This window comes from Pholis gunnellus (genome assembly GCF_910591455.1).
Source record: "Pholis gunnellus genome assembly, chromosome: 19".
NCBI classification, from domain to species: Eukaryota; Metazoa; Chordata; class Actinopteri; order Perciformes; family Pholidae; genus Pholis; species Pholis gunnellus.
In genome coordinates this window covers 9,776,050-9,804,010 of record NC_136546.1, presented here as the reverse complement: position 1 = coordinate 9,804,010, position 27,961 = coordinate 9,776,050, and the positions used below count along the sequence as shown (strand labels likewise).

Genomic DNA, 27,961 nt, shown 5'->3' with positions numbered 1-27,961 from the left:
TGCATCTTAATGGACATATGTCATCAAAAATATTGTGTTTATTGAATTTTCTAAAGTAGTTCATTCAATACACACACAAGCGAGCAGCCAGAGAATAAGAACACATAGACACAGTACAGCGTACATGACTGAATTGAAAAGAAGAAACAATGATAATAATAATAATTTACAATAAGCACACAAAGCACAACAAAAATACATTTGGACATCAGTAAATATAGTCGAGTATTTCTTTATTTTTGCAAGATGAAGATGGTCTATCAAGCTAGAGTTTTGGACTAATAACACATTTCCAACAGATAATAACTAAGCTATGTTTTGCTTAATATTAACAAACAGAAGATTTTTGTTTCTGTACTCTTACATTTGGACATGAGCCCATATTAGCAGATCCTGTATCTCACTTGGTCAGTTATATTTTTATATATATTCTCAGTGAGAAATACAAAATGTACTGCCATTTAAAAACTAAAGGCTCCATTAGCTTCATACTACATGTCTTATGTTAAGTTCAAGTGTATTTCTTTCAATATTATATTTCATATGCTGCGCTCTTCTGTTACGATTTCCCACACACCTCATAATGCTAAATAAATACATTGGTTTTTCGCGTTGACCACTTGGTGGAGCATTTCCCCCAATAATCCATGTAATTGAGCGACACGTTTAGTAAACACCGTTTCCCACAAGTCTTTGCGGCGCGCTGTCGGCGCTGTTTGTGCAGCCGTCGCTCCAACGATGCAGCTTTTAATGGTGCTGTGAGCGGTGCGAAAAACGTAGCAACACCGCAGGCTTGTCCGGTGACTGTAGTCGTTCGAATTCTGCACAGCAGGATTGTTGACGGTTTGACAAACGTGCCACGCGGCCGTGACTCAGTTTTTAAGGACATCCTCGACTCTTCTGCCGGGGTGAGTAGCGGCCGAAGCTAACGCTGGTCTGCCAGTGTAGTTGAGAGCAAATGCATTTTGTGATGTTCGTGTGCTGGCTAGCAGGCTAGCTAATTGGCCAGATGAGACATATGGCCCCTTGTGTCTTTCCCCCTGCAACCCCCCGCCGGACTATAACCAACACAATAGTCGCGGTGTCCACTGTCCTCATTGTGTTTTAGATGCGGGGTATTCTAACAGGTGTGAGTATAAAAGGTTGGTAGTTTGTATCAAGACTTTCGTGCAGTTGTGTCGTTCCCCGTAGCCGCTGCAAGTCGTGAGTCTGTTTTGCTTTGATCACGGGCTGCTGAGGCACACGTCAACCAAAGCGATGTTAACTTGCATGACACAGACGTTATTTGTAGTCTGTATGTGACTGCCACACATGTTGGGAATCTAAACATGTTCTTTAATGCGCCCCCCCACAACCGCTATAACGTACCGCTCTTTTACAAGGAGTAAAATGTCACGCCTAACTCCATTCATAAAAACAGACTATTAAATATCGACTTGATTATTGGCAAGCATAAATAACCGGCATGATGATGCTCACCAATTAAGAAAACCACAACGAGCATCTTGTTGAGTCAACAATGTTTTTTTTAATACACCGACGATTGTTTTCTGTGACACTTGGTGATACACGAACACCGTTAATACTGCGATTATTAATGACGACTCCATTATAGGGCTAAGAATGTGGAAATGGATGTTCTGTTTGCTGTGGTCGGACAAAGGTTAGATTCTCTCAGAATGTGGAGAAGACGTTTGACATTCTGCTCTGTCAGTCATGTTGTAGGCTACCTTTGCCATTGAGCAAGGTAGCAATAACTGTAATCTAATGTATTTGATCTACTCGGCATAGAAGAGATCATCAGGTATTGCTGCTTGCTCATTCATACGGTATTGATTCCATATAATATAGTTTAAAATGTAAAAATAACAAGTTTTATTTTGTACTTTTTCTCCCTATATAATTGAGAGTTGACTAAATATCAGAAACATCCAAAATTGGACCATTACAGCCTCCCTGAAGGTAGGATTTATTGCACGGCTGCGTCACAGCAATCCAGAGAATATGAGATGAATGGAGTGAGCCAGCCTCTTGTAGTTTTGGGAAATGCACCCCAGTAGCCTCTATTAATGCTTAATGCTTAGGACGTTAGTGGGAACACTGAGGTTCCCTGTCACTGGTTACGTTTCTGTAACCTGTAAATCAGTTTTCACTACGATTTCTGAGCCCAAAGTCGATTACTTAACAGCGGTCATATACCAGAGCTGTGTGGTCGGTGTATTTGTGGCTGTGTGCATCGTCGGAGCATGAGTTGTGCTTTTTTTTTTTACTTGACAGGAGGATGCTTTTTGTCAAATCACACAATACATCACAGATGGTGAGTTGAATGTACGAGATGTTGTTATTTATTATCTCAAAGCCTGACACTTGGTGGGAACATAAAGTCGCCGAGCATGAACATATGGGGTGTCCTGAATCTGATGATGTAGAGAAAACTAAGAAGGAACACAAAATATTCATCTGATGTCAAAGATGTCGAGTCGGATTAATCACTGTCTGGATCGCGTGCTCTCTCCTCACTCCCGTTCTAACATTCATCATTTCTCGAGTTATATTGTCAGCTATGTTTGTCGTGCACTATTAGATCGATGTCTGTGTTATCTCAGAGAGTGGTGTGGATTGTAGTGGTTGTCGTAAAGTCAGTGCTACGGTTTGTGAACGTATCGCAGCAGATGCTAGCGTTGGGTTGGTTTCAGATGGGTGTTTGTAGTTGGCGGCATTCTTTTCTGCGCTGAGATACAAACAACAGTTTGTAAACAGTCAACTAAGCAAAAGGCTTTTTTTTTTTTTTTGAGATATGATTTAACACAAACTCAGTTAATGTAGCTCTATCCAAAACTATAGAAACATGTTAACCTAGCGTTACGTTAGGTTGGACCGCAGCATGCATTAATATGTCTTTATGAGTCCCTTTGAGGACGAGGGTATTGATCTTTTTCTCAGAGGGGCATTTCTTCTTCTTCTTCTTGTGGTCACACGGTATTTAACAAATGCCACAATGCAGAATAATTGCACAATCAGCATTTCATTATGTGATAAGATGCTTGTAGATGTGCTGACCTCATTTAATAATTGGACGTCTGCCTGATGCTTCATATAGATTCCATTCCAGTAGCAACATTTGTACTGTTTGAATAATGTCGAATATTTTGGCCTGCGACGGATGTTAATAGTTGGAACCACACAAAATAAATCCCATTGAGCTGCTAGATAGTAATTCGAAAGGCGCTTGTGTGACAGTGAGATATAAGGCAGCATCTGATAACAGTCCACAAAAGGTGTGGGCGTGGCCTAAGATTCATCAGTGAATCCTTCTGCTTTTAATAGACATTTAGAATTATCAAAGCAGGAACAGCAGAGGTGTCAGGGATGGAGTATGCTTCTTTATTGCCGCCCTGATTTGTGGTTTTAGTCCGATTTTTTTAAAAGTGTCACGGCCCCGAGTGAGAAGAATTTGTCTGTGCTGTTGAACTTTGAGGCTCGGCCATTAATTGCCACCTCCTTGTAACGAGGGTCTGGATGAATCATCAACTCGAGCCGCCCGACTCTGTCAAACTGTCCCGCTCTCGTCTGACAAAGTGGCGAGGTTTAACTCCACTCGAACAGCCGAGTGTTCCCGAAGCTCCTCTTCTCTAATGAACATCTGCTTTACGAGCCAGGAGGAGTTAGGCTACATTAACCTTGGACAGATCGCTCTGTACGCTTTATTGGATGACGGCAAGATTTTGTGTTTGTGTTTTTATTGTTGCGATACGCAGGAGAGAAGTGACTGGCGTGAGTGAAAGTACTGACTGGAACAGATGTGGCAGGTCAGAGCAGAGAAATGCTGGGAAAAAGAGAGATGGCCGGACTAGTTTTACTTTTGGCACAGTAAGCAAACAGCAGCTCTGTCTGCCATGACTGCTAGTCGAGCAGTAGGATTTCTCAGCTAATTCATTTTCCAAGCAGCGATATATTTCCTCAAATAGAAGCACCATTTGCCTCCCTCCAGTGGGCCTTAGTCAGTGCATGTCACTGTCAAGTTGAAGGTAAGTGCCTCATGTGAAGGAAACGGTTAAAAATAAACTTAGCTGCAGGGCGAAAGTGGATATTTAGATTGTCAGTACTTTCTTTTAAACAAATCAAACTCTGGATGAGTTTGACTAGTGCCCACACACACACGCACAATCACTTGCCACTTGTTGACACGTTTGATTTCAAGCCCAGTGTGTTTTTGTTACGGCCGACTGGCCGCTAACAACACGACTGAAAGTAGTGCGAACGCCCTACGCTGACACTCAGGTGCAATCTCTTATGGGATGGTACATTGCAAATAATTCTCTGGTGTCAGGGGGGCTAATCACCCTGGCTCCCCTCCCACAATCCATCAGTGTCTGGAGGACGAGGCTCGCGGGGTTCTGGCAGCTGTTGTCGGGCTGAGTCAATCTGTTATGGTCGACGCCAGCATGCACAGGAGGGGGAGAGGAAGAGCGAGGCTGCTGCCGCTGCTATGGAGAGATAACAAGAGGATTTATTTGTTAGGAGGGCAGGATTTTAGGGTTTGTGTGTTAATTTAGCGGTTTTCTCTGTAAAGTGTGTGCGGGGGGGAAGCCAGGTTGAAGGAGGAAGGGTTTTATAAGCACAATGTTTCAATAAAACTTATGATAGTGGAGCCACAACAATTTATCGCTAGATAAAAAAAACACCGTCAATGAGCTTTTTAATAGTTTTTTTTTGGGTCATCTTTTAAGGAAAAACTGAGGATTAGCTGCTTCTCCCTGTGTTGTATTGTTTGAATATATTGTTATATAATTGAATAATAAAATACGTTTTAAGACGTGTCACCTCTGATGGACATTTCATAGACTAAATTAGAACGATTAATTGTGAAACTAATCAGAGATTAATAAGATAATAAAAACTAGTTAATAAATAAACTTCTAGGTGCAGCCATTAATGGCAGAGACGATACTATTAAGTGCAATCTTATTTTTCTTTTCTTTTTTTTTAAACTCAAACCGTCAATCCTTTCAAAACAAAATAATTGCCAGTGACTTTTCAGATATTTATGCAAGCAGCATCAAAGTGAAATGTTTAAATCGGCCTTATTACCGAATGAGGACAGTCCTCGATGGATTTAACTTACTTCTCAGTGTTACTCAGACGTAGGCTATTTTTTGATTATCGTGGATTACAAACTAGCCGTGTGGATTAAACCAAATGGCTGATATTGCGGGGCCGTCACAGAGCGCTTCTTAATGCTGGGAGAGGGAATTGGCAGAGACCTCCAGAATTGGAGTCAGTCGTCAAGGCAAATATTTGGAGCCGTACTTCCATTTGCAGGCTGCCGAGAGCGCTCGGCTGTTCACAAGTTTTTGAGGGCAGACGGAGGAGAACGGCTCAATAACTTATTTTTTGACATCTTCTAGATGTAATACCACACTGAGAAAAATAAGTGAGGGAGCGTTGCTGCCTGCAAACCAGCAGGTGTACTTGAGGACAAACTGGGGGGGGGGGTTTCTGTTCTGAAAATACTTTTTTCACAGTCGACTTTTGGACTAATTAGAGCAGGAAAAACACAGATGTATGTCATAACACTAACGATGTCTCGCTTCCACTCACGTGTGCCTGTAAGCCACGTAAACGCTCATTGCCAGGGCCCTGATACGTTATTCTTTATACCTGTGTTGGAAAATGACCGTTACATGTTTGTTATCTGTGAGACATTCAAGATGTTGAGTGTAGCTGTTGGCCTCTCTCATATGTAGACGGTTGTTCGCCACCACATAGTGATCCCGAGGTTAACGTTTGTTTTATTTGTCCCCGGTCTCCCCAATGTGCTCACAGTCACATTAAACCGGTTCATGGATGTACTGGGTATGTTCCTCTTTAAAGTTCCGTGTCTGTCGAGTTGTAATGAAAGAAGTAGGCGTAAAGCTTTAGGATGGTGCTGCCTACCCTATTTGTTGTTTTATTTGCGTTCTCCTTTAATGGTTCACTTATTGACTGGGCTTGGACACTATTACGATACAGAAGTGAGACGCTATAAATTTGTCAACCGTCAAGAGTGAGAGATGCAAGTTTCTCTCACAGATAGTCGGCTTAACAATCAATAATCGGGTAATCATTAACAAATTCTGAAATAACTTGGATGTTTTTCCATGTTTAACCACTGTCATGATGACATATGTTCAACGCAAAATCAGAGAAGGTTACATTAGGAGTCATAACAACACCAAGTTGCTTGAATGATAAACTAAACAACTCAAATTGTTGTTCTTCAGTGTTACTCAGCAAACGGCAACTGTAGCCTTCAACAGCAAATACCTGTAATGTTATAAAATAAATGTAAACCAGGTTACCCCAACCCCTTCAGTCTGACTGGTTTTACTGTAGCTGCTGGAAGCCGCTGTACAGATGTTCCAGGGACACACGATGACTTCGTTTTATGTCCATTTACTGCCACGGCTAAAATGCATTCATGCTCAGCAGGGGTGTGTCGCTTACACAGTTGATCACTTTTGTTGTTGATGTTCTTGGAAGCGTGTGTAATATTAAGAGTCCTGCTATCTCACACTCGGCTCTCGAGCAGCTGCTTCTGTTCAAGATGCTAGTTTAGCGTTAGCCTCGGATAGCTAAACCGTGCAGCCACCAAAACAACAACTCGGTGGAATTTCCTCAACTGTGTGCCACAGAGTTCATCAACAGGAGGAACCTCAGTGAGCAGGGCGAGGCACGCTGCGACTCATTTCTTCTGCGGAGGGCATGGAGTAACCCTTTCAGGGGGTCCCAAAACAAAACAATTAACTCATTCATTAAAGAGTAAGAAGCTCCACCTTGTGGTGCAACTGCACGCCACAGCAAATTTACACTACATTTTCTGACAGTCACACCTCCCGTCCCTTGTCTTCACGCCTTGTCTACATTATCAGTTAATATATCTTGAATCGGTTAAATTGTTCACGCAATTAACTGCTAATCGATTGTTCAATGACATCCCTCGTGAGAGATTTTGCCATATCATTTATACCGTGGTAGCCAAACCATTAACATCTCAGCTTGTGTTGGGCCACAGCAGGACTGCTTTGTGGCAGTATTGGATTCCTATTAGATTTTCACATCATTGCGGTGTACCTTGACTTTTCAGACATTCATTGCTGGTTATTTTACCCGTTGACTGATTCTCAAATGATTCAAATGTGTTTAAAACGCATTGAAGTAGTGACAACAATGCTTTCCTCTAAATCTCCACCTGAGAATTTAGTGCCAGTTTTATACTAGATCTTAACCACGGGGCTAATGCTCATTGGGTTGGCTTCAGGAAATAAAGAATATGGAGATGAGGAGGTTCAGTTGCGTCTATGTTTTTCTATCCTCCGTGTACTCTTGTAAACAGTTTGTGTATCCTACTTATACATAGACAGGATGTGGTGGACAATGTGCCTTTGATTTACCTTCGATGTTGCTTCACCGAGAGAGAGAGAGAGAGAGAGACAGAAAGAAAGAGGTTTCTTGAGACTCTCCGCTGCAGTGAACTTGATGTATTCAATCACTGATGCAGCTTCCACTCTTGAATACAAAAGGACTCTTCATGTATCTTCCTGCCCTCATTCCGCTCCTTGTCTACAAACTGTTGTAACGTTGAGTCGTGGAAGTTCTTGTAGTTGTGACCTGCTGGATTCACTTTGCTCCAGATTAAGCATGATTGTAGCCCAGGCGACTAATCAAGGTTCAAAGTTGTGACATCGCGGCTTGTGAAAGGAATTTACTTTAATTTAACTCTGCATACATGTCACGTGACCACCACTTATATGGACCTGCTTCAAAAAGCTCAGACAACCCGTCTTATTTTGGCTGAAATCAGAGTGTAATTATAAAGCAGTAAATGCTAACACGATCCACAATGAAGTAGGGAAAGACTATTAATCAATGAGGGAAATGTGGATATCATCGCCTGCATCTTACAACCCAAGAAGAAAATGTAATAAAAACATATTTTACAGTGTGTCCAATGTGTTTAAAGTACTGTTTTGAGACGTTATTTAAGATTTGAGATAAAGTAACGAGATCAGTAAAAGTATGAAAATGTAATTGGGCAATAACCTTCTACTTGAGCTACAGAGTAGCCGCACACAATAATAATAATAAACACAGCCATGTTCATCCTGAATCTGGTTTTTGTTTCTGTTTTTTGGGTGACGCTGTATGCGTTTCTGCCAGTGTATGACGGGTCTGTTTGTAGTCTCAGACTCTCATGTCCCTTTTCATCTCAGCCTAAAGTAATTATGGAGACGCGAATGGCTAAATGAGTACCATGTGGCAGCCTGTAATTAGATTTTTGGTAATGAATGGGTCAAATACCAGTTGCAGGCATTTGAGCACAGACATTCCCTGTCATATCTTGTGTTATCTTGTGTAAAATGTCTTATAACAGGACATGGAGGAGAAGCTTGTTTGAACTTTGTTTCATCTAACTTCAAATATATGAGAATGTTGAAGCCGTTCAGTAAATATTGGCAGATTTTATGTTATTTCAAAGGTCTTTCTATTCTGCAGAGAAATAAGACCAGTTTATAGTTAGGGCTGCGTGATTACGGCCAAAATGATAATCAAGATGATCTTTTATCTTTTGAGATCATTATTATTCATCATGATTATTCAATACTTCGTTATTGTGCTTTCAGATTTAAATAAACAGAGCACTGCTTTCACTTTGATGTTGAGCTACTTTCATCGTACAAATCTTTGCGTCAAAATAAGACTGGTCGTTATTCTCAGTGCATCTCCAAGAAGCAAAATAGATTTTCACTTTAATATTGTGCAAAATCACTGAACTAATCTCAGCCTTAAAATAAGGTTCTTCACCTGAATTACGTGCTGTCTTTTTGTCTTGCCCATAGAATATACAGTCTATCACTCTTCTTCTCTGAAGTAGAAGGGTTTCTGCAGACCTGACCCACGTGATTGAGCGATTGAGCGAAGCGTTGTTCACAGTAGCTAACGTTAGCCTAAAGCCCCCTGATGGCCGGCTGTTAGCTTAGGAAGCGCTTGATTTGCTATGCGGCTGAGTTTAAACATCAATGTCACAGTTAATCATGTTCATTGTGGGAAGCCAAAAATCATGATTGCAATTAATCTTAGATTAATTATGCAGCCGTGAGTTTAGTCAGGCCACAGTTTTAATACCTTTAGGGAACCAACTGAAACATTTGAACTTACACTGTGTTCTTACAATGGTGCTGGAGCATTTTCATCTCCCAAAAGATCATTCATCCCTGTCTCTACTGAAAGTTAAATGTTGATAAGAGTAGTAGTAGTAATGTTTTAAAAAGCTAAATCAATGTCAAATAGTCCAAATTAATCCTCCTCAGTCAGTCTTAGCCTTAGTGCCCCTGCGGTTCCCTTTACACATGTCGAAGACATTATAAAAACTGTAGGAAATACCCTCAACTGAGACACTTCAAAAAGACATTTAACTCATAAGGCATGCTCAATGTGAGCTCATAGTTCCATTACATGACCTCATTAGCACTCCAGCTCATATGTAAATACGATTTAAAAAGATAAATGTATGACCAGACTGTGCAGGAATTGGGAGAAGCCAAGAAATGCTCGTCAAACGCTGCCTCTCACACCGCGTTAGGAAGAATTAGTGGTGAATGTTGCCTGGAGTCCGCTCACCGACTGAACTCCTCTGCAGCTTCAGTCTGTAACTTAAACACATTCACGTCTATTTCTTTCCCTCTTCTGCGGACTAGCAGACTGCCGTCCTGGGGCAAACTTAATTGTAGTTTTTATTTATTTATTTTTACATTAAAATAGACACATTTTTACTGCACTTTGGTTAAAATAGATTTAGTCCAACGTCAATTTTATTTGACTTTAAAAAAAGAAGTAAAGCCATAATTAAATGAAAGAGCTTCAAGCTAACCCTGTGCTTTGTTTATAGGGAGGAGCAAAGTAACAACGCTAACGAACCATTTTTGGGAAACCAAAGGACGCATAATTAAATTTTTGCCTACTGCGTGAGTTGTTTTTTTTTCAGCAGTTGGAGCTCATTAGCGAAGTGCGAGCTTTTGTGTGCTGAAAAAGGAGGGAGTCCTGTGTGTCTGTACGTCTGCTCTGACTCTAATTGGCCGTCACACTCCCAGCTTTTCACCAACGCAGTGAGTCTCTCCTCACTGGGGGGGGGGGGGGGGGGGGGCAGCTTGTTCCACAGCAGAGGCTTCAGTGACAGATTAGCACTCGCTGCAAAGCTGCTGCGATACATTCAGTTTGTTTTCACCCTCCCAGCTCTTACGAACACGGAGCCTCGTCTCTGAAATTGGTCGACGGTTGTGATAAAGTTGCCGGAAGAATTATCCGGGTGCATTTTTTTTCTGTATGTTTTACCTTGGATTGTCTTTTAGAAGTCAAACATGTCCCCCCGCAAGGACATGGGCACCTTTTTTGTTTTGTTGAATTGCTCTCCTGTGTAATCTTTGTCATATTGCAGGAGCTTTGGAGGTTGGGAGGCACCGAGGCCCATCTGTCATTATGAACTCATTCCTTCTCTCTCTCTCTCTCTCTCTCTCTCTCTCTCTCTCTCTCTCTCTCTCTCTCTCGCTCTCGCTCTCTCTCTTTATCTGGCTACCTCTCTCTTTGTCTCTGCCCTGCAAAATGGTATTCAGAAAAGTTATAAATACACGGACGCATCGTGTGATGTTTGTTTCCAGTGAAGGGTGCGTTTCCTGTCTGCCTCCGTGTGTCTTTGTCTTCTCTGAGAGAGATAAAGGTGAACACGCTCATAATTTTGCACCGAGCAGGAAGTGGTCCACGTGGAGGGCGACTTTAATTGCTCTCGCGCCGTGTCATCACCGTACCAAATACTCCCGATGATCATAACCTCGCTGTCCTCTCTTCAGCCTTATTGGATCATTAGTGGAGCAGCAGGAAGCGGCACCCACCAGCATCACTGGGAAGTGTTCAGTGCTGATACAGGTTAAAGTTTAATGCCGTTATTTAAACTGTAATTAACTAAATCTCTTTAATCTGGCCTGTATGGCAAAGTATACAGTTCTCAAGAAAGCACATAAGGTCAGCTCTAAAGCATAATAAAAAGAAGAAAGAATGAGGAAGCATGCACACTGTCCTGGTTTTAAAAAGCACAGGTGAAACTGGTAACGCTAACGATGGCTCAGTCCCAACAAGCTATTCAGTGAGCCGGCGGGCACAATACCAGAACCACCTCTTTGTGGAATGCAGGTATAGTTAATGTTCATAAATACAACCGAGCGTTTCCTACTATGACATGACAAAACGTTGAGAAAAGGTCATAATGGGGTTGACATGGCCGACATCGATCAGAAACCTGTTTTTCAATCTGAGTATCAGCCGTCGTGTTCCGGGTTCTCAAAACTGGAATATCAGCTTCTCTAGGATTTGCCAATGCGGACCTTATAAACTCTAAAATGCAAGGGAATTGTTAAAAATGGCAATCCCCATCTCTGTAAACATCTGGCTGCCTCACTTCACATGTTCTCAATATAAGTGACAAAAGAAATAAATAAGTAAATCATCATAATGGTTGTTGATTTATTTGGCATTTTGTGAACCAACTAATTGTTTCAGCACCAACTATCACATGTTTCTCTCTCTCTCTCTGAGATTCTTAGATCTAAAAAAAGACCCACATCTCCTGACTTTTCATTAACTCTTTGAGAACGACTCCACAGCCCTACAGGCACTTCTGTTACTAGTGAAAAATTAAATAATAAAAAGTCCTTGAGATGGCTCAGTCAGCCGTCTGCAGATAAGCTGTGATCCGTGGCTGAAACAGCTGCTCCCCTCACACAACCCTATGACTGTGCTTTCCCCTGCAGCTGCTTCTCCCCCCCCCCCCCCCCCCTGCACCTCCACCATCACCTCCATGGGGAGTGCCCTACCTCGATCCTCTCCATGAAATCACAATTAATTATTTGAAGGGTTGTCTGCGAAGCGCGATGAGCCAGAAGCTCCTTAAGGAGAGAAATGCATCAGGATAACCTGGAGTCCCAGAAGCCGTGATGAGTTTCCGGAGTGCAGCAGCATCACCTCCAGAGGCCCGTGTGCTCACTGCTGCAGTCAGCTACAGCGGTGTATATTGTGGATTTAAAACATTCACATGCTTCGGGTTTTTTTTATGGTGTCTCTGTTCTACTTGGAGTAGAGCGTAGGGCTGCAACTAATGAATATGTAAAAGCAAACGTCTGGGCCTGAAGCCCAAGGTGAAAACCTCCTATTTCTTGTTTTGTCCAAACAGTTGAAGACCCAAAGTTAATTCTATTAAAATAGATAGAAACAGAGCAAAGCAGCAAATCTACACATTAGAGAAGCTGGAATAAGGACGTTTTTAGCATTTTGCTAGAAAATCTATTTTATAGTTCAGGCTACAATCACACGAATCAGTACGGCTTGATTGTTAGTGACAGAATGGAATCGTTAGTGAGACAATTTATGACTGTGAATGCTGATTCTCAACCTTATTAACCAGCTAAATCCATTAGAAAAGGTTAAAAAATAACAAGTGATAAATACTCACTGCCCTCAACACCTATTGTAATATAATGTATGTGCGGAACATTTATTTATAGAGAAAGAAAGAACACTCAGTTATTTTTCTTATTGATTTCTCTGCATTTACGATAAGTGGTCCCTGCAGTATATTTAACCTTCCTACAGCGGCTGTGGAAGTGATGAGTGGCTGACTTTCGAGAAACACTCTGGTATTAACGCGTGTAACATTGTAACGCGGCAGAGAGAGAGAGACCCTTTGTCTTTGGCAGCGTTCTTTTAGACCATGTGGTTCGGATGTACTGGTACTCGTGGCACATATGGGCTCAGCTATGTTGTGTCTCAGATCCAACGTTAGCAGCATTGTTCTGGATTGATGGCAATCACTGTCAAAACGTTGCACTTTTTCTAAATCTCGAAGAGTAAAAACAGATATTTAAAGCTAGCTTTCTAACAGTGTTGTGAGTCTTTACGAAGTACACCATCATCAGGTCAAAATATCAGTTTGTTCAGTTTGATTTATGACAAAATACCAGCAAAAGTATTGCCATTTCCATTAGCCTCAGCTGCAGATTGTGGTATTAATTAGCAAATATTAGATAGACATAAATAAGATGTTAGCATTGTCATTGTGAGCCAGTTAGCATGAGGATGTGAGCATTCAGCTAAAGTACGGGCTCTCAAAGCTTTAGACTCTAAAAAAAACTCTAAGAAGAATACGCAGTGTTTGAACTTAGGACGCCCAAACAGACTAATTGATTATGAAGGAGGCTGTTTGACAAATTCCAGATTGCTTTATGACAGTTTGTCTTTGTTCATTATACATTCTTCTGATTGATTAAGCAGCGAGTCGCACGTTAAGCAGTGGAAGAGAGCATTCGGTGTGGAAAATCACTCTGAAAGCCAGTCTTATCATTTGAAGAAGATTTTTCTTCTCGAGACATTAAAAGAAAATTCAAGGATCCATCTTCTTAATATTTCATTCCTTGCAGTACCTTCCATCTTTGAGCCTTGCTAGCCGGGGCCTTATTAAAAATACAAGCTGTGTGATCTTTCCGTCAGCCTTCTAAATCCCTCACTTCGTCTTACTATCTGTCAGATGCCTCACAGACACGCGAACAAACAAAAAAACCACCATCACTCTGTTTTGTGGCAAGATATGTCAGAAACTTTAATATTCACAAGCTGCTGCAGCCTTTCCCCGTCTTCCCCACACGAGATGCGACCCCTGGAAATTGCGTTGATTGTTGTAAAAGTAAAAGCCCGTTTTATAGTTGGATGTCATTTCTGTTCTCCTCGTTTCTTCAGGGAGGAATTTCAGGACCGCCTCAGAAAAGCCAGTGTGCAGAGAGACTGTTCAAACATTTATACAAGCGCCTGCCCTCAAAATGTCTGGGAACTGGAAAGTAGCGTCTCACTGCTTCATTCGGGCTCTGAGCTCGGCACCTGCGACATTCAGATGAAGATATTCCGCCCGAATCTTCTTGGTATTAATCCCAACGCGATGCATCTCTGAGTGCCTGCAAACCTAACAGTCTCTCACGCTCTCTGACGGAAGAACTTGATCTTTATTGACACTGAAACCCGCGTTAAATGCAACTCGTCAGTTTCCATACCCCCTAAATCAAATTTACAGGCCGCTAGACTAATACAGTCTGCGTTATTCATAGGCCTCAGCGGTAATTTGCTGACTAAGTCGTTGCTTGCTCAGTGCTGCTCACCATGTGGAGCAAAAGTTTTTGTTTTTTTATCTGGGTCATCAGTGGGCTGTGCTTCAGCTTCTCCTCCAGATCACTTGTTTTCAACGTGTTGCAGGATTTAGCCGTCTGAAAAGGGGGATGGATCGTACATCATATTTGTGTTCATTTTCAGTGTCAGTACTGGAATATTTACAGTATGATAAACAGATTAGTCATCGTATGTAAGGATGTAATTCAATTTGGCAAAAATATTTGCCAAGAATATTATAATATGTGTTAATTGTTCCCTGCAGCCATGCTAGAGTTGTTCTGGTACCAATTTGAGCTTTTTGATACTTCCAGCACCTTTTATTGAAGGTGAAGCGCTGGTTGTCCTTCATTTATGATATCAGAAATGCCTCCGATTCAGCCGAAAATGCTGGATGGGGTTGAGCTGTTTTTTGTTTTTGATTTGAAATTGGCATTGGAACATCTGTTTTTCCCCGTGGCTTCATTTTAATATTGGTAATGCAGACTGTGTCGTGAAAGGTTAACGGCAAGGACGAGCATATCAGTATCTCTCTTTGAGTTCAGATATATTTTATAGCTCTCTCTCTCTCTCTCTCTTGCGCGCCATGTATGCCCAAAGCCTTCAAGTGAAAATGGCTCCAACGGCAGCCCTTTAGGTGCTTAACACCAAAGTGCCTCGCAGCTCAGCGGTAGGTAATGGCGGCATTATCATTGATCCCTCACAAAGTAAATCCAGAGCGATCAATGCTTTCCTGTGTGTTTTCCATGCAGACAGCAGTCCGATTAAGCCGGCTGCAGCGGAGAGGAGACATTCTGCAGATTAGAAAGCTACAACCGAAGAGATTGAGATTTAGTTTCTATCCGTGTGTGTGTGTGTGTGTGTGTGTTGCTCCGTTTCCCAGAAGCAGAACTTTTAAACCAGCGTGTTGTTGGCACCGGATTAGGCCCAGCAACAGCGTTTGCCAACATCTGTCTGCCAGTGCTCCTGTGACACTGGCAGTCATGCAGCAATTAATCAGACTGTTGCGATAGCCGCCACTCGGTCACTCTGCACCTCGGGCACATCACGAAGCAGCAGGACGAGGGTCAGCGTTCAGAGGGTCGCGTGTCCTGGGAGTTTCGACTGTACATGTTCCTGTCTAACTTCACTAAAAAGCCTCTGGCCTGTAGGTACTGTTCAGGGCCAGAGCATCTTATCTAATGTTAACCGGGGTTACTCTGTTTCTGGCAAAGCCGGCCTCTAGTCAGTAGCTTGTTAATGGTGTGGTAGTGTTTTTAAATGCAGATGTATCCAGGTACTCCAGAAGTATTCATGCTTCGTGCTGCTGGAAACACAACTGTAAGATGATTGAAGATTCAGAAGGCAATATGTTTCTGTTGTTCTCGAAGGTATTTCCGTGTGGCGCTGAATCTGCGACCTTTAAATCAAACTTGTACACTCGGGCTGAAATGATTAGTCGATAGCGAGGAAATCAATCGTCAACAATTCATCAGCGGTAATAGATTCATCGTTAAAGTCATTTATCAAAGGAAAAAGCCTCTCGCCTGTGAGGATTTGCTGCTTTTTCTGTTTAACATCATGGTAAATTGAATATCTTTGGGTTTTGGACATTTGAAGACGAGACGTTGGGCTCTTTGAAGTAGCGATGAGCATTAATTCATATTTTAAAAACTGAAAAATCATCATCCAGCTGTTTTGATATTTGACTGTTCGTTTCTGTCATTATCAGATCTCAGTTTCTCAAATGTTTTATATCGTTGCAAATGAAATATCTTTGGGTTTTGTATTATTTGAACAAATTAAAGAAGGTGAAGACCTTGGGGGGGGGGGGGGGTCTGGTGAATTATAGTTTTCATTATTAACCATCAAAATTGCGAATCCCTTAATTGAGAAAATAATCAGGAAATTAATGGATGATGAAAATAATTGTTAGTTTCAATCCTAGTGCGAAAAAGAAAATATGTAGGCAGAGGTGTGTTTTGGAAAAGTTGCAAGTCATAAAAAGACATTGCGTTGTATTTGTCAGGTTTAACATCATGTGGCCGGATAGTATGGAAGGTTTAAGGTGCATTCAGACATGCAGCTACAAGGAGACATGTAGCAGCAGGATGGCGGTCATTTTAGGCAAGAGGAAATCACGTGCCTGCCATGTGATTGGCCAGTACCTTTCCACATTCCTCTGCTTGACAGGCGTACGAACACACACACACACACACACGCACACGCGCGCCAGCTGTGTTGCAAGATGCTGTTTTTCAGGAGTCGGGGGGGCAGAAAGTAATCTCTAAACATCAGAAGTGCCCGTCCCCTGGAGGCTGCGTGGAGAAATGATTACTTGACTGAGACAGAATGAGAGATGGCTTTTCCCCCCCTTATGTTTGTTTTAAAGATGGCATCTGTCTGCGTTTTGATCTAACCCGGCAGTAATGAAAACGTTACAACTGCAGACGGTTTGAATCCACCAGTCGTGGGAATAAAGTCCTTATCAAGAAGAGCTGTTATGTCTGCACAAAGGTAAACACCACCTGCGTCCCCTTTTTTCGCCTCTGCGACCGTGTCACTGAACGGCGCTGCTGCATCAAGGCTCGCGCTCGGCGTTGTGGGGTTGGCGCGGCGTTTGATAAGGGTTTGTTTGGCACTTGGCCTGTCGAACATCCTCCGGGCTTGTGCTGCGGTCTGATAAAGCTGTAGAGCTCAGAATGCAGGCTTCCTGCTGCTCGTGGAAAAGGAACGATCTGTGCTGAAATTTTAATTATGCTCCCCGATGTAAGACTCTTTCTGTGACGTTCGCTCCTGTTTAAGGGGACTCAAGCCTTTATATCCTGAAAGCTCACCTCCGTTGGCCTTTTGGAGCGTCTTGAAGACTTTGTAATGAAACTGGCAACAGTGAAGTAGTCTGCATCAGAAGTTGTGGGTGGTTTCTTTTGTAAAAGCCTGAGCCACATCACTTTCTAAGATGGACCGTTATCGGGGATGCTCAGTAGTTTGAGTCAGTGATGAGGTCGGGACACAGAAGAGGCCTTTTAATGAGATCTGCTGGAGGTGATGGTGGTGTTGGCTCGCCTGCTGTGTGTAGCTCACTAGTGATGGCTCTCCCCTGTTTTTCGTCTCTTTCTCTGTGACTTGGAAAGACAAGAAATTGAAAGAAAAAGATACACCCTCTGGTATTCTGCAGCACACTGAGGATTTTTTTCCTGGACTAAGCAATCATGCACATAATGCAGTGGATGAGCTGCAGAGCTTGTTTTACAAAGAAACATGTACGGTGGCTGACTATGGAAAGCCTGACTCTACATAAAGGCTACTGTGGACCTCACCTTAGGGCCGTGTCGCATTTCAGAAGAGGTTCACAGGTTTGCTTTACTGAAAGTAGCTTGAAGTTTCATGCAGAATATGAGATATTTTAGGACAAGGAATACGACTGCTTTGTGGGCTCTACCTGTTAAATTCAGCTTGTTCTTTCTTATAGTTAATTAGCAGTCACTTTGATGTACAGATAATAATTTAATCATTGTCGCTAATTGTTTTTCCCCCCTGTTATTCTCTCCTAGGTTTACTAGACTCCAGAAGCCCCACCTCCAGAGGGATTCCTGACAAGGGGCCAGAAAAATGAGCACAACCCAAATAGAAGCAACTGTCCCAACCGGCTATCTCACTGCTCTGTGAGCAGCCATGCCCCCCCTTCATCAACCATCGAGGGGAACCCCTCTCGAGACGCGGGACTGTTTCCTGACATAGATTTGGAAGAATTGGAACCATCGCAACAGAAATGGCATTGGTTTGTGTGGGCAGTAACGCATCAGAGTGCATATTAGAATACAGGTGAGGCTGAACCTCTAGCCGATACCCACAGGACTCTTAACAGGAGGCAAACAGCCTCAGATGACTTTTACGCAAGGACGGAGCCACAGCCCAGCTTTGATGATTTAGTATCCATCCCAGTACCTTGCTGACAAGGTCGTATCATGGCTGCTGCTGATCCCCATTGCAACGGTTCCTTGGCCGGGCGAGGAGCAGACTGAGAGAGTCAACAATGCAGCGTAACGGCGGTGGTGGGGGTGCCGGCGGCCAGCCGTGGGTGTTGCGGCGCGTGCGTCTCACCTGGCTCAGTTTCATGCTCTTCTTCATCCTGGTTTTCTTCCCGCTCATCGCCCACTACTACCTCACCACCATCGACGAAGCCGGGGGTCCCGACAAGCGCATCTTCGGGCCGCGGCCCGGCGGTGAACTGTGCGAGGCCAAACACGTGCAGGACCTGTGCCGGATTCGCGAGTCCGTCAGCGAGGAGCTGCTGCAGCTGGAGGCCAAGAGGCAGGAGCTCAACGGGGAGATCGCCCGGCTCAACCTGCGCATCGAGGCCTGCAAGCGGAGCATCGACAGCGCCAAGCAGGATCTGCTGCAGCTGAAGAATGTTATCAGCCAGACGGAGCATTCTTATAAAGAACTGATGGCACAGAACCAGCCCAAGTTATCACTACCGGTCAGGCTGCTGCCAGACAAGGAGGACCCGGGACTGCCGCCGCCCAAGTCGGCCCGCTCCTGCCGCCTGAGGTCGTGCTTCGACTATGCGCGCTGCCCTCTTACTTCTGGGTTTCCCGTGTACGTCTACGACACGGGCTCCTATCCATGGGCGGATTATCTCGACCCGCTGGTGAAGCAGGCTTTTGCGGCAGCGGTTAAGAGCAACATTTATGTAACCGATAACCCCAGCGTTGCTTGTCTGTATTTGGTGCTGGTAGGAGAGCTGCAAGAGTCCTCCGCCCCGCCGCCGTCTCCTTCAGAGCTGGAGAAGCAGCTAAAAGCTCTCCCTCACTGGAGGTCCGATGGACACAATCATGTACTGGTGCATTTCTCTAGAAAGTCCATGACGCAGAACTTCCTGTACAATGTGAGCACAGGCCGGGCGGCGGTCGCTCAGTCCACCTTCCTGGAGCAGCAGTACCGCGAGGGCTTTGACTTGGTCGTCTCCCCACTGGTTCACGCCCTCTCGGAGCCTAATTTTTTGGAAGTGCCCCCTCAAGTTCCCGTAAAGAGGAAGTACCTCTTCACCTTCCAGGGGGAGAGGGTGGAGTCACTGAGGAGCAGCTTACAGGAGGCGCCGCCTCAGTCTTTCGAGGAGGAAATGGAAGGAGACCCACCGGCCGACTACGACGATCGCATCATCGGCACCTTAAAGGCGGTGCAGGACAGCCACCTGGATCAGGTGCTGGTGGAGTTCACCTGCAAGAACCCACAGCCGAGTTTGCCGACCGAGTGGGCTCTTTGTGGCGAGAGGGAGGACAGGCTGGAGGTCCTCAAGGCTTCCACTTTTGGCTTGGTTATTGCTCCAGGGGACGGACAGCTGGTGGCCTCAGCGGGCTGCGGGATGAGGCTCTTCGAGGCCCTCGAGGTAGGGACCATTCCAGTCGTGCTGGGGGACCACTCCAGACTACCATACCACCAGTTCATCCGCTGGAATGAAGCAGCCATTATAGTCCCCAAGCCTCGCGTCACCGAGCTGCACTTCCTGCTCCGCAGCCTATCAGACAACGACATGTTGGCGATGAGGCGTCAGGGCCGCTTTCTGTGGGAGACCTACTTCTCCACCACGGAGAATGTTCTTAACACCCTCCTGGCCAGCATCCGAACCAGCATCCAGGTTCCTGCTGCGCCCATCAAAGAAGAGCCCGCCCACGAGATCCCCCACAAAGCGGGGAAGATGGCAGGAACCGACGCCAACCTGGCCGACAATGGGGATCTGGATTTGGGTCCTGTCGAGACAGAGCCCCCCTACGCCTCTCCACGCTTCCTCCGCAACTTCACATACACGGCGGCAGAGACTTATAGAACGTGGAACCGGGCCCCGGGGCCTTTCCATCTGTTCCCTCACACTCCTCTGGACCCCGTGCTGCCCTCCGAAGCCAAATTCCTCGGCTCAGGTACTGGTTTTAGGCCTATCGGTGGCGGTACGGGAGGCTCGGGGAAGGAGTTTCAGGCAGCTCTCGGAGGAAATGTGCCCCGAGAACAATTCACCGTGGTGATGCTGACGTACGAGAGGGAGGAGGTGCTGATGAACTCCCTGGAGAGACTGAACGGCCTGCCGTACCTCAACAAGGTAGTGGTGGTGTGGAACTCACCCAAGCCTCCGTCGGACGACCTGCTGTGGCCAGACATCGGCCTGCCGATTGTGGTGAGTGCTCCTTCAGGAAAAGAGTTCAACAAATGTACACACATTCATCTAAACCGTGTTTGTTTATTTTATAAGGGATACATCTCTGTCACATCCCGTCTCTCTGAAGTGCAAAAAAAAAAGTAACCTGAAGTACATCACGATGAGCTGTTTGGATCGGTGCCTCTTTGAAACTCTGCAGGAGTCCACACCAATTACCAGCAGCTTTACTAAAAAGATGTGAAGGAGTCTGACATCCATGAATAATACAATTTGTGCTTTTTGAATTAAGCCCTGAAAAATAAAATATTCATGTGGTTCATATTCACACCATTAGTTTGTGACGGGGACATGTGGTGCGCTGTGAAAGAGGAGCTGAAGAAATAGATCCCGTGGAGAGTCTTTGGTGTTACCTGGCACTGAGCTTATACTGCATATTTACTGTTTCTTTAGGGCACATGTAAACCTAGATTATATGACAACCTCAGACGCACTTAAACCCATGTCGGGAATACCTCTGTGCTAAGATGAGTCTTACTTGAAGTCTCAGTTTAATCATGAGCAGTCACAAACAATTTCAAAGTAGAGATCTGTTAGTGCAGGTATGTAAATCATGTAGAAGTTGTTGTGTGTCGTGTTTATCAAAATGTACTCGACTACACTTGTAGTTTATTAAAGTATCACTACTCACAGAAATGTTGTTCTCTTCTACGCCCGCAGGTTGTCCGCACAGAGAAGAACAGCCTCAACAACCGCTTCCTCCCCTGGGACGCCGTGGAGACCGAGGCCATCCTGTCGATTGACGACGACGCTCATCTCCGCCACGATGAGATCATGTTCGGGTTCAGGTCAGTGATGGTGACATAATGCACGCGGCTCAAGGGATTCATATATTCAAGAGAAACACCCTACAGACAAAATCTGCCATCAGTTTGAGCTCTGGTAACATACAGGCATACAGGCATGTGTCATTTTACAGTTTTACATCAAAAATATTGAATCCAAGTGGATTTAATGTGGATTTTTACATTGATAAACACTTTAACATGTCTACTTAATTAATGACAATTATAAAACATAACACACTTGTCTGCATACGTTTTTAACGGCACTGCATTGTCGAGGCATTTCATTTAAATGTCGCGTTTTTCCTCAGGAGAAATTCTGAGATCACAGTCAAATATGAAGGAAAGCTTCGTCTCTAGTGAGACATGAAAACGGGTCAAAAAAAAATGCAGAGGCATCACATTCCTGAAAATGCTAAACGAGACGGAGAAACTGAACCAACCACTTGAGAGCAAACCAGAGACCGTGTTTCCTTGTAGTCATGATTCATTAGCTTGTACTGTAGCTAGATAAGCTTAATGTGAAGGTCATGTTCAAAGAGCATGTTGAGCCTCTCCCAGACTCGTCTACAACTTGGTTATGTGTGAGTGTGTGTGTGTGTGTGTGTGTGTGTGGGGGGGGGGGGGGGGTCATTTGGCATGAATTATCTCAAACTCTCCCAGAATTCCTCGCCTCCACTCTCGCCCAAAGAGGAAGCATTACGCAGCAGCTCACTCTCAGACTTTTCAGTGGGCTCACATTCGAGACGTTGGTTTGCTTTTTGAAATTTCTTGCGTCGTCTGTGTCTGTAGAAGGAAGTATCTAATCTCATTAACTGAAACACAGTGTTTCCTGCAGTTACTGGGCTCCATTATGTGTAAATATGAGCCAAGAGAGACACTTTTGGTTTTAAATATACTCGTTGGAAGACAACAGAATGGTTACTTAATTGCTCCCAAGAGGCGAATAGTTGTCACATTGCTTGTATACAGTAGATTACAAGTTTAAACAGATGGATGTGAACAGACAGACACTTAGAAACCAAACTAATCACCATTAAAGAAAAAAAAAAAGGGACGAATACCAATAAAAGACTGATTAATTCTGCCCGGTCACGTCTTAATTACTCGATTTGAAATGAGGAATAGTGCTGACTTTGTGTTCTGCGGTGTCTCACAGAGTGTGGCGTGAGGCCAGAGATCGCATCGTGGGTTTCCCCGGGAGGTACCACGCATGGGACGTGAACCACCAGTCCTGGCTGTATAACTCCAACTACTCCTGTGAGCTCTCCATGGTCCTGACAGGAGCTGCTTTCTTTCATAAGGTCAGATCTTCTACTCCTCACCACTCCCAAAACAAAGACATACAGCATTCACCTGAATTGATCTTTTTGGCCGTCTCATAGCCGTCTCATTCACTCGTCTTGTATTTTTGCAGTACTACGCCTACCTGTACTCCTACGTGATGCCCCAGGCCATCAGGGACATGGTGGACGACTACATAAACTGCGAGGACATCGCCATGAACTTCCTGGTCTCTCACATCACCCGCAAACCTCCCATCAAGGTCAGTGTCGGAGCACATGCAGCACCCGCAAACGTCATGTCGTCCCCCCCCCCCCCTCAGGGCCCTGTGTGTTTATGTTTTTGCCCACTTAGCCTTGCCATTACTCAAACTGACGTATCCAATACTCCACACAAATGATAAATCAAAAACACAAGATCGAATCGGTGCTTTATGCCTGATTTGTCCACTGGATTTTTATCGGAAGGACATTTGTTCAGCTGAGCGTATTGGCTAGACAAATAATTATAGCAATCCAGCCATGGAAGCTGTTATTGCAGCCCTCAGTTTAAGTTCTTGTTGATTTAGTGGCATGTTAATATTCAGGGGTGTTTCCGAGGGGAATTAAGGACTGCTTTGATGGAGTGTGTTGCATGACAGCAATTCGCTGTTAGGAATAAGCCTTGTGAATAATGAATTTGGGGCAAGTTTGAATGCGGAGGCCTAAATGGAGAGGGGCTGTATTTCTCTTTTAGCCCAAATAAAACAGAAAATACATTGATTTTATGCATCATGGTGATGAATTAACAACAATCGAACTCGGCTTTTAGGGATATTCGTCTTTTTCTTCAACATTTATGTAGTTTTAAACCGTAACTTCAGTATTTTCCAACCTGGACCCTTTGATCCCCAATTTTGGAAATTGGTCCAGTATTGAGGATTAACGCTGCAGCTTAATCACGCCGTCAATGTACGTTCTCTAAAAATCCGTGTTTCTTTGCCACTGACAGGCTCAGGTTATTGTGTTACTGTCTGACAACATTATGGCAAAAAACCCTTCAAGAAACACAGCTTCTTACCTTTCTGCTTATTATTGCGTCTCGACACTTGTAGCCGGAAGACACCGCTGGAAACGTGAGTGAGAGTCTGAATATTCAGCTGATGTTGACAATGTGGAAGCAACGCAAGATTGCAGACCCTTCTCCTTGAGACTTCCACTTGGTTAAACACAATAACAAACAGACCGGATCATTTCTAGTCGATTGTCGTCAACGTTGGCCGTTGAAAAGACGAGTGGAGAATTTATCAGCTGTAGCTGGAGAGCTTGGTGTTCAGCCAGAGTTGATTGTATCATGGAATAGACTGCACATCTTTTATATCACACTTCCACAGAGAGGACAATATTAATGGTGTAGATCCTTGTCTCTCATACCAACAAGATCATCACTGAACATGTCCTAGAAAAGAGTGTGAATCACTTCATTGCAAGAAAAAAAGCCGTTTAGGATGAGGACTGGGCGACGTGTTTGGCAACCATAACGCTATCTCTGATGACGAGTTTGGCAAAGGTCGCTAATACTACCAATAACCGACCGACTGTCTCTCTCTCTCTCTCTGTGTCCATGTTAGGTAACGTCGCGCTGGACTTTCCGCTGCCCCGGCTGCCCTCAGGCCCTGTCGCACGACGACTCTCATTTCCACGAACGCCACAAGTGCATCAACTTCTTCGTCAAGGTGTACGGCTACATGCCACTGCTGTACACGCAGTTTCGCGTGGACTCTGTGCTGTTTAAGACTCGCTTGCCCCACGACAAGACCAAGTGCTTCAAGTTCATCTAGCAGCGGGCTGAGTGGCCCAGCAAAGAGCCAAAAGGCGGAGAGGGCCGAAGGACTGGGAAGTTTTTATAAGACCAGCAGCTCCCACTGCGAGCAGTGATGAGGATGGATGGACGGATGGATGGATGGACTGCTGGATAAACGCACAGAAGGAAAGTTTGGGGTGAGAAACAACTTAACCTTTACAAGCTGTTGGCTTGGTCGTCTAATCCACAACTCGACTGAAAATTTGAGGAGTGGAAGCTGAAAGGAACCACTGCCAACTAAATAAGCCTTTCCAGTGGATGTCCCTCCTCCGTTTTCATGTTCTTCAATCACGCTCGATCATCAACCACTACAGATGTCATTTGCACCTCTCAACGGCCTGCTGAGGACAAGAGGGTGGTTGTACACAGTGTACAGAAACTCTCCCGCGATAAACTCTCCCTGACTGGAGCTATCGGTTACCGAATCACCGACAGACTGGTGTCAGGCTGCGATCGGCCCAGCAGCTTGTTGACAGTTTCAGTAAGTGGAGCAAACGTTTTTCTTTTTTCTCCATCATACAGTTACAAACTGTACTTCTTGTACATGGACGTGATAGAAGCACTGATGGTCAGAAGTATTTTATTGAACAGTCTTTCTTTCTTTTTTTTTTAAAATAATGTCTAAATGTATAAATCTCTGTCGAACGAACATTTTCCGGAACGTCCGAAAACGAGACGGGACCTTAACTGAAGAGTCGGCCCAATCATGTTTAGTAGTGTTACGTTCTCAAGAAGGAATTCTCTTCAGCGGTCACCATAATGCCTCAAATCTGTCATGAAAACCAGCCACCATCTTGTCTTTGTGTTCTGCTTCCAGGATGTGCACTCTTCGAGGCCTGTTTTTGATGCTATAGGGCGTTCACTAATGTTTGTAAAATTGGTCGGAGGTTGAAGTAGTCATGTTTCAATGTAATAATATTGATCGATCAACGGTTACGATGTTCCCTTACTGAAGTGCAACTAAGTCCACAATCACAGCTGCCAAAATGTGTTGTAATTATAAAGAAGATTAAATGTACTATTAGGATTATGGATTAAAAAAAAAAAAAAAAAAAAGTTGAAAGGGAATAGCTTGACCTATTAGGAAATGTTTGCTTTCAGGCAGAGAGTCAGATGAGATTGTCTTCGCCTTCTCTAAAATCTGTCGAGTAAGCTTAACGTACAGACCGGAAAACAGGAAGTAAAATCAGAACCGCTGAAGCTCACTAACATACATCTTGTTTGTGTTTCCAGATATTCTCATCTAACTCTCCACCAGAGACCAAATAAGCATAAACTATTGAACTATTGTCTTAATATATTGCCAGTTCCGGCTTTGAGACAGAAGAATAAGATTTGTCCCGCCATGGTTATGTCACCCTCCTGTATAGACCTTTTATCCAGCTCAGACAGAAACGTCACTTAACAGTGTCGCCGTGTTGGTTTCACTTTTTTTTTTTTATACCATTGCTTGATGAATGTTTTCTTTGCCAAATAGGTACGATGTCTGCTGCTTTACAGCACAGTCTGCAGGGTGCACAGTCTGGTACACCCTCATCCGCTCTGCATGGTACTTTTTAGGAATCGACCCTTTGGAGCCTTTACCCATCATGTGTTATACATCCAAAAGTCTTTTATTTGACCGGACTTAATTCCTGTAATCTGAACAAAAAGATCGACCGACGGAGTTCCCTTTAAAAAGAGATATTTGGATAAGTTTCGTATTTTTATTGTTGTAGCCTCCAAAAAGGTTCTAACTGTGAGGATGCTTTTATGACACAAAAACTCCCATAAGTCCATGGTTCCTGTATATTTATTGAATATATTATTAAAAAAAAAAAGATTTTTTTAAAACTGATAATGACACATTCAATAAAATGACAAGACGTTGTAGTTTATTATTCCTTATCGCAGAGAGGTTCCAACCCGACTGAGCCGTGAGCTTCTTTCTTCGCCAAGGAAAACTCGCTCGTGCCACTGAATGCTTGAGGAGGAACGTAACTGACCTGAGAGCAGCGCTCAGGCAGACCAATGTGTTTTATAGACGTCAAGATGACCTGATTGTTAGGAAGGTCGACCTGAAACAGAATATCGTTAACTGAGCTCCTGCAACAGTCGGTTGGCAAGCAGAGAAGTGTCTTTGAAGCCAAATGTCTACCTGCTCCAGGTGGCTGCGGCTGCTGCTGCTGCTGCTGCTCTCGGGCCTCTCCAGTGAAATATAAAAACATTTGATTAGGCATGTTTAGCTAAACGGGATGTACGAAGAGCCAAATTCCTAATTACACTGATGTAAAATGCCCGTACAGCTCAAACGGATCCAAATTGACACTTCTGCTGCACCAGAGATGGAAAAAAAACTGGCCTATTTCCAAAACCTCGTCACACCTGAAAACTTTTATTGAAGCTCTGGGGGCCTCATAATTACCTAGCTGACTAAACCTGTCCTGGGGCGGAAAAGGGGTCAGCTGGTATGTTGGAAGTCAAAGCCTGCCAATCCCCCAGTCCTTGGTGTCGCCCCCCCCCCTTCCAATCTAGGATCTGTGGCACAGCTGGTTTTCCGTGGCCCAGAGCAGGATACAATCCCCTGGAAGGCCACAGTGGCCCTGCTAGGTGTTAGGAGCTGTGAAACTATGTGTGCTCCGGGGTCTGAGCCACGACCGTGGGCGAGGCTCCAGCCACCTGCAACGCTGCTCACGCTGTGCCAGACTGATGTTGACTGATGATAGTGTCAAACACACTGTTGAAGGCCAGATTAATGGAAATAAAAACTCTCAACATTGTTAAAACTTTATTTGACTTATGGCCTCATTCTTTTCTCCGTCTTTGCAGAACACATTCCTGCCTTGTTCCATTGTTTGTTTGTTTTCTCGTCGAGTTAACGCTGGTTTGCTTGATGATAAGATCGACACCACTTTCTGTGTGGTGAAGATGAAGCTGCAGCCTAGCATGAAGAATTGAAACGGCTTAGTCTGGCTCTGTGTGAAGGAAATAAGATCGCCCACCAGCACCTCTAGAACCTATTAAGAAACATGTTACATGTTGTTTATTTGATCCATATTGGGTCAGAATAGCCAGAAAAGCATGATCGCTTGCCTCATGCAAAATGTGACCAGATGCAGTGGCACACCCTGGTATTTTTGGCATATTGTATGTGACATACTATGTATTGGGACACACTTAAATTGCGTCTGAAATTCCATACCAACATACTATTAAGAATGCTGAAACAGTAGGCCCATGTGAAATGTTTAGGTAGTCCGAAACCTTAATAGTACAGAAATTGCATACTATTTATTTTAAAATATTACAGTATGCAAACACTGGACACTACCCCTGCATAAATATCCCACAATGCAATGTGGTAGTGACATTCATAACAGACAATGGCGTACAGCTTTCTAACGTCAATCACGCTTCAGTTTAATGGTACGTATAAGATTTTTTTTTTTAAAAGTAGTTCAGACTTCGTGATTCTTAGGTTGCCAACGTTTACCAACCGGCAAAAGCCAATTGTTTATCTGGCAGGAATGCTCGACATCTGGTTTGTATTCTTTTTTTTTACAAGGAATACAATTTGACTTTGAAGAAATGTGGCCCTGCGGGAGGACTGACGGAGCGAGGCGTGGTTTGCAGCACCCCAAAA

General features: G+C 44.0%; 1 protein-coding gene across 1 annotated transcript; it reads left to right on the top strand.

Moving 5' to 3' along the window:
• Nucleotides 1–762: 762 nt before the first annotated feature.
• On the top strand, nucleotides 763–27,109 carry extl3 (exostosin-like glycosyltransferase 3). The gene is made up of 6 exons (XM_079180340.1): nucleotides 763–908; nucleotides 17,772–20,389; nucleotides 21,089–21,216; nucleotides 22,373–22,517; nucleotides 22,631–22,759; nucleotides 24,107–27,109. The coding sequence occupies exons 2-6, from the start codon at nucleotides 18,254–18,256 to the stop codon at nucleotides 24,314–24,316; spliced, it is 2,748 nt and encodes a 915-aa protein (XP_079036466.1). The 5' UTR covers nucleotides 763–908; nucleotides 17,772–18,253; the 3' UTR covers nucleotides 24,317–27,109.
• The last annotated feature ends 852 nt before the right edge of the window (nucleotides 27,110–27,961 follow it).

What these genes read in the sequence shown, in the direction of transcription:
- extl3 (XM_079180340.1), top strand. Translation starts at nt 18,254, where the DNA reads ATGCAGCGTAACGGCGGTGGTGGGGGTGCCGGCGGCCAGCCGTGGGTG. An exon ending in ACATCGGCCTGCCGATTGTG is followed by an intron (nt 20,390 to 21,088) that starts GTGAGTGCTCCT and finishes CTACGCCCGCAG; the next exon opens with GTTGTCCGCACAGAGAAGAA. An exon ending in GAGCTGCTTTCTTTCATAAG is followed by an intron (nt 22,518 to 22,630) that starts GTCAGATCTTCT and finishes GTATTTTTGCAG; the next exon opens with TACTACGCCTACCTGTACTC.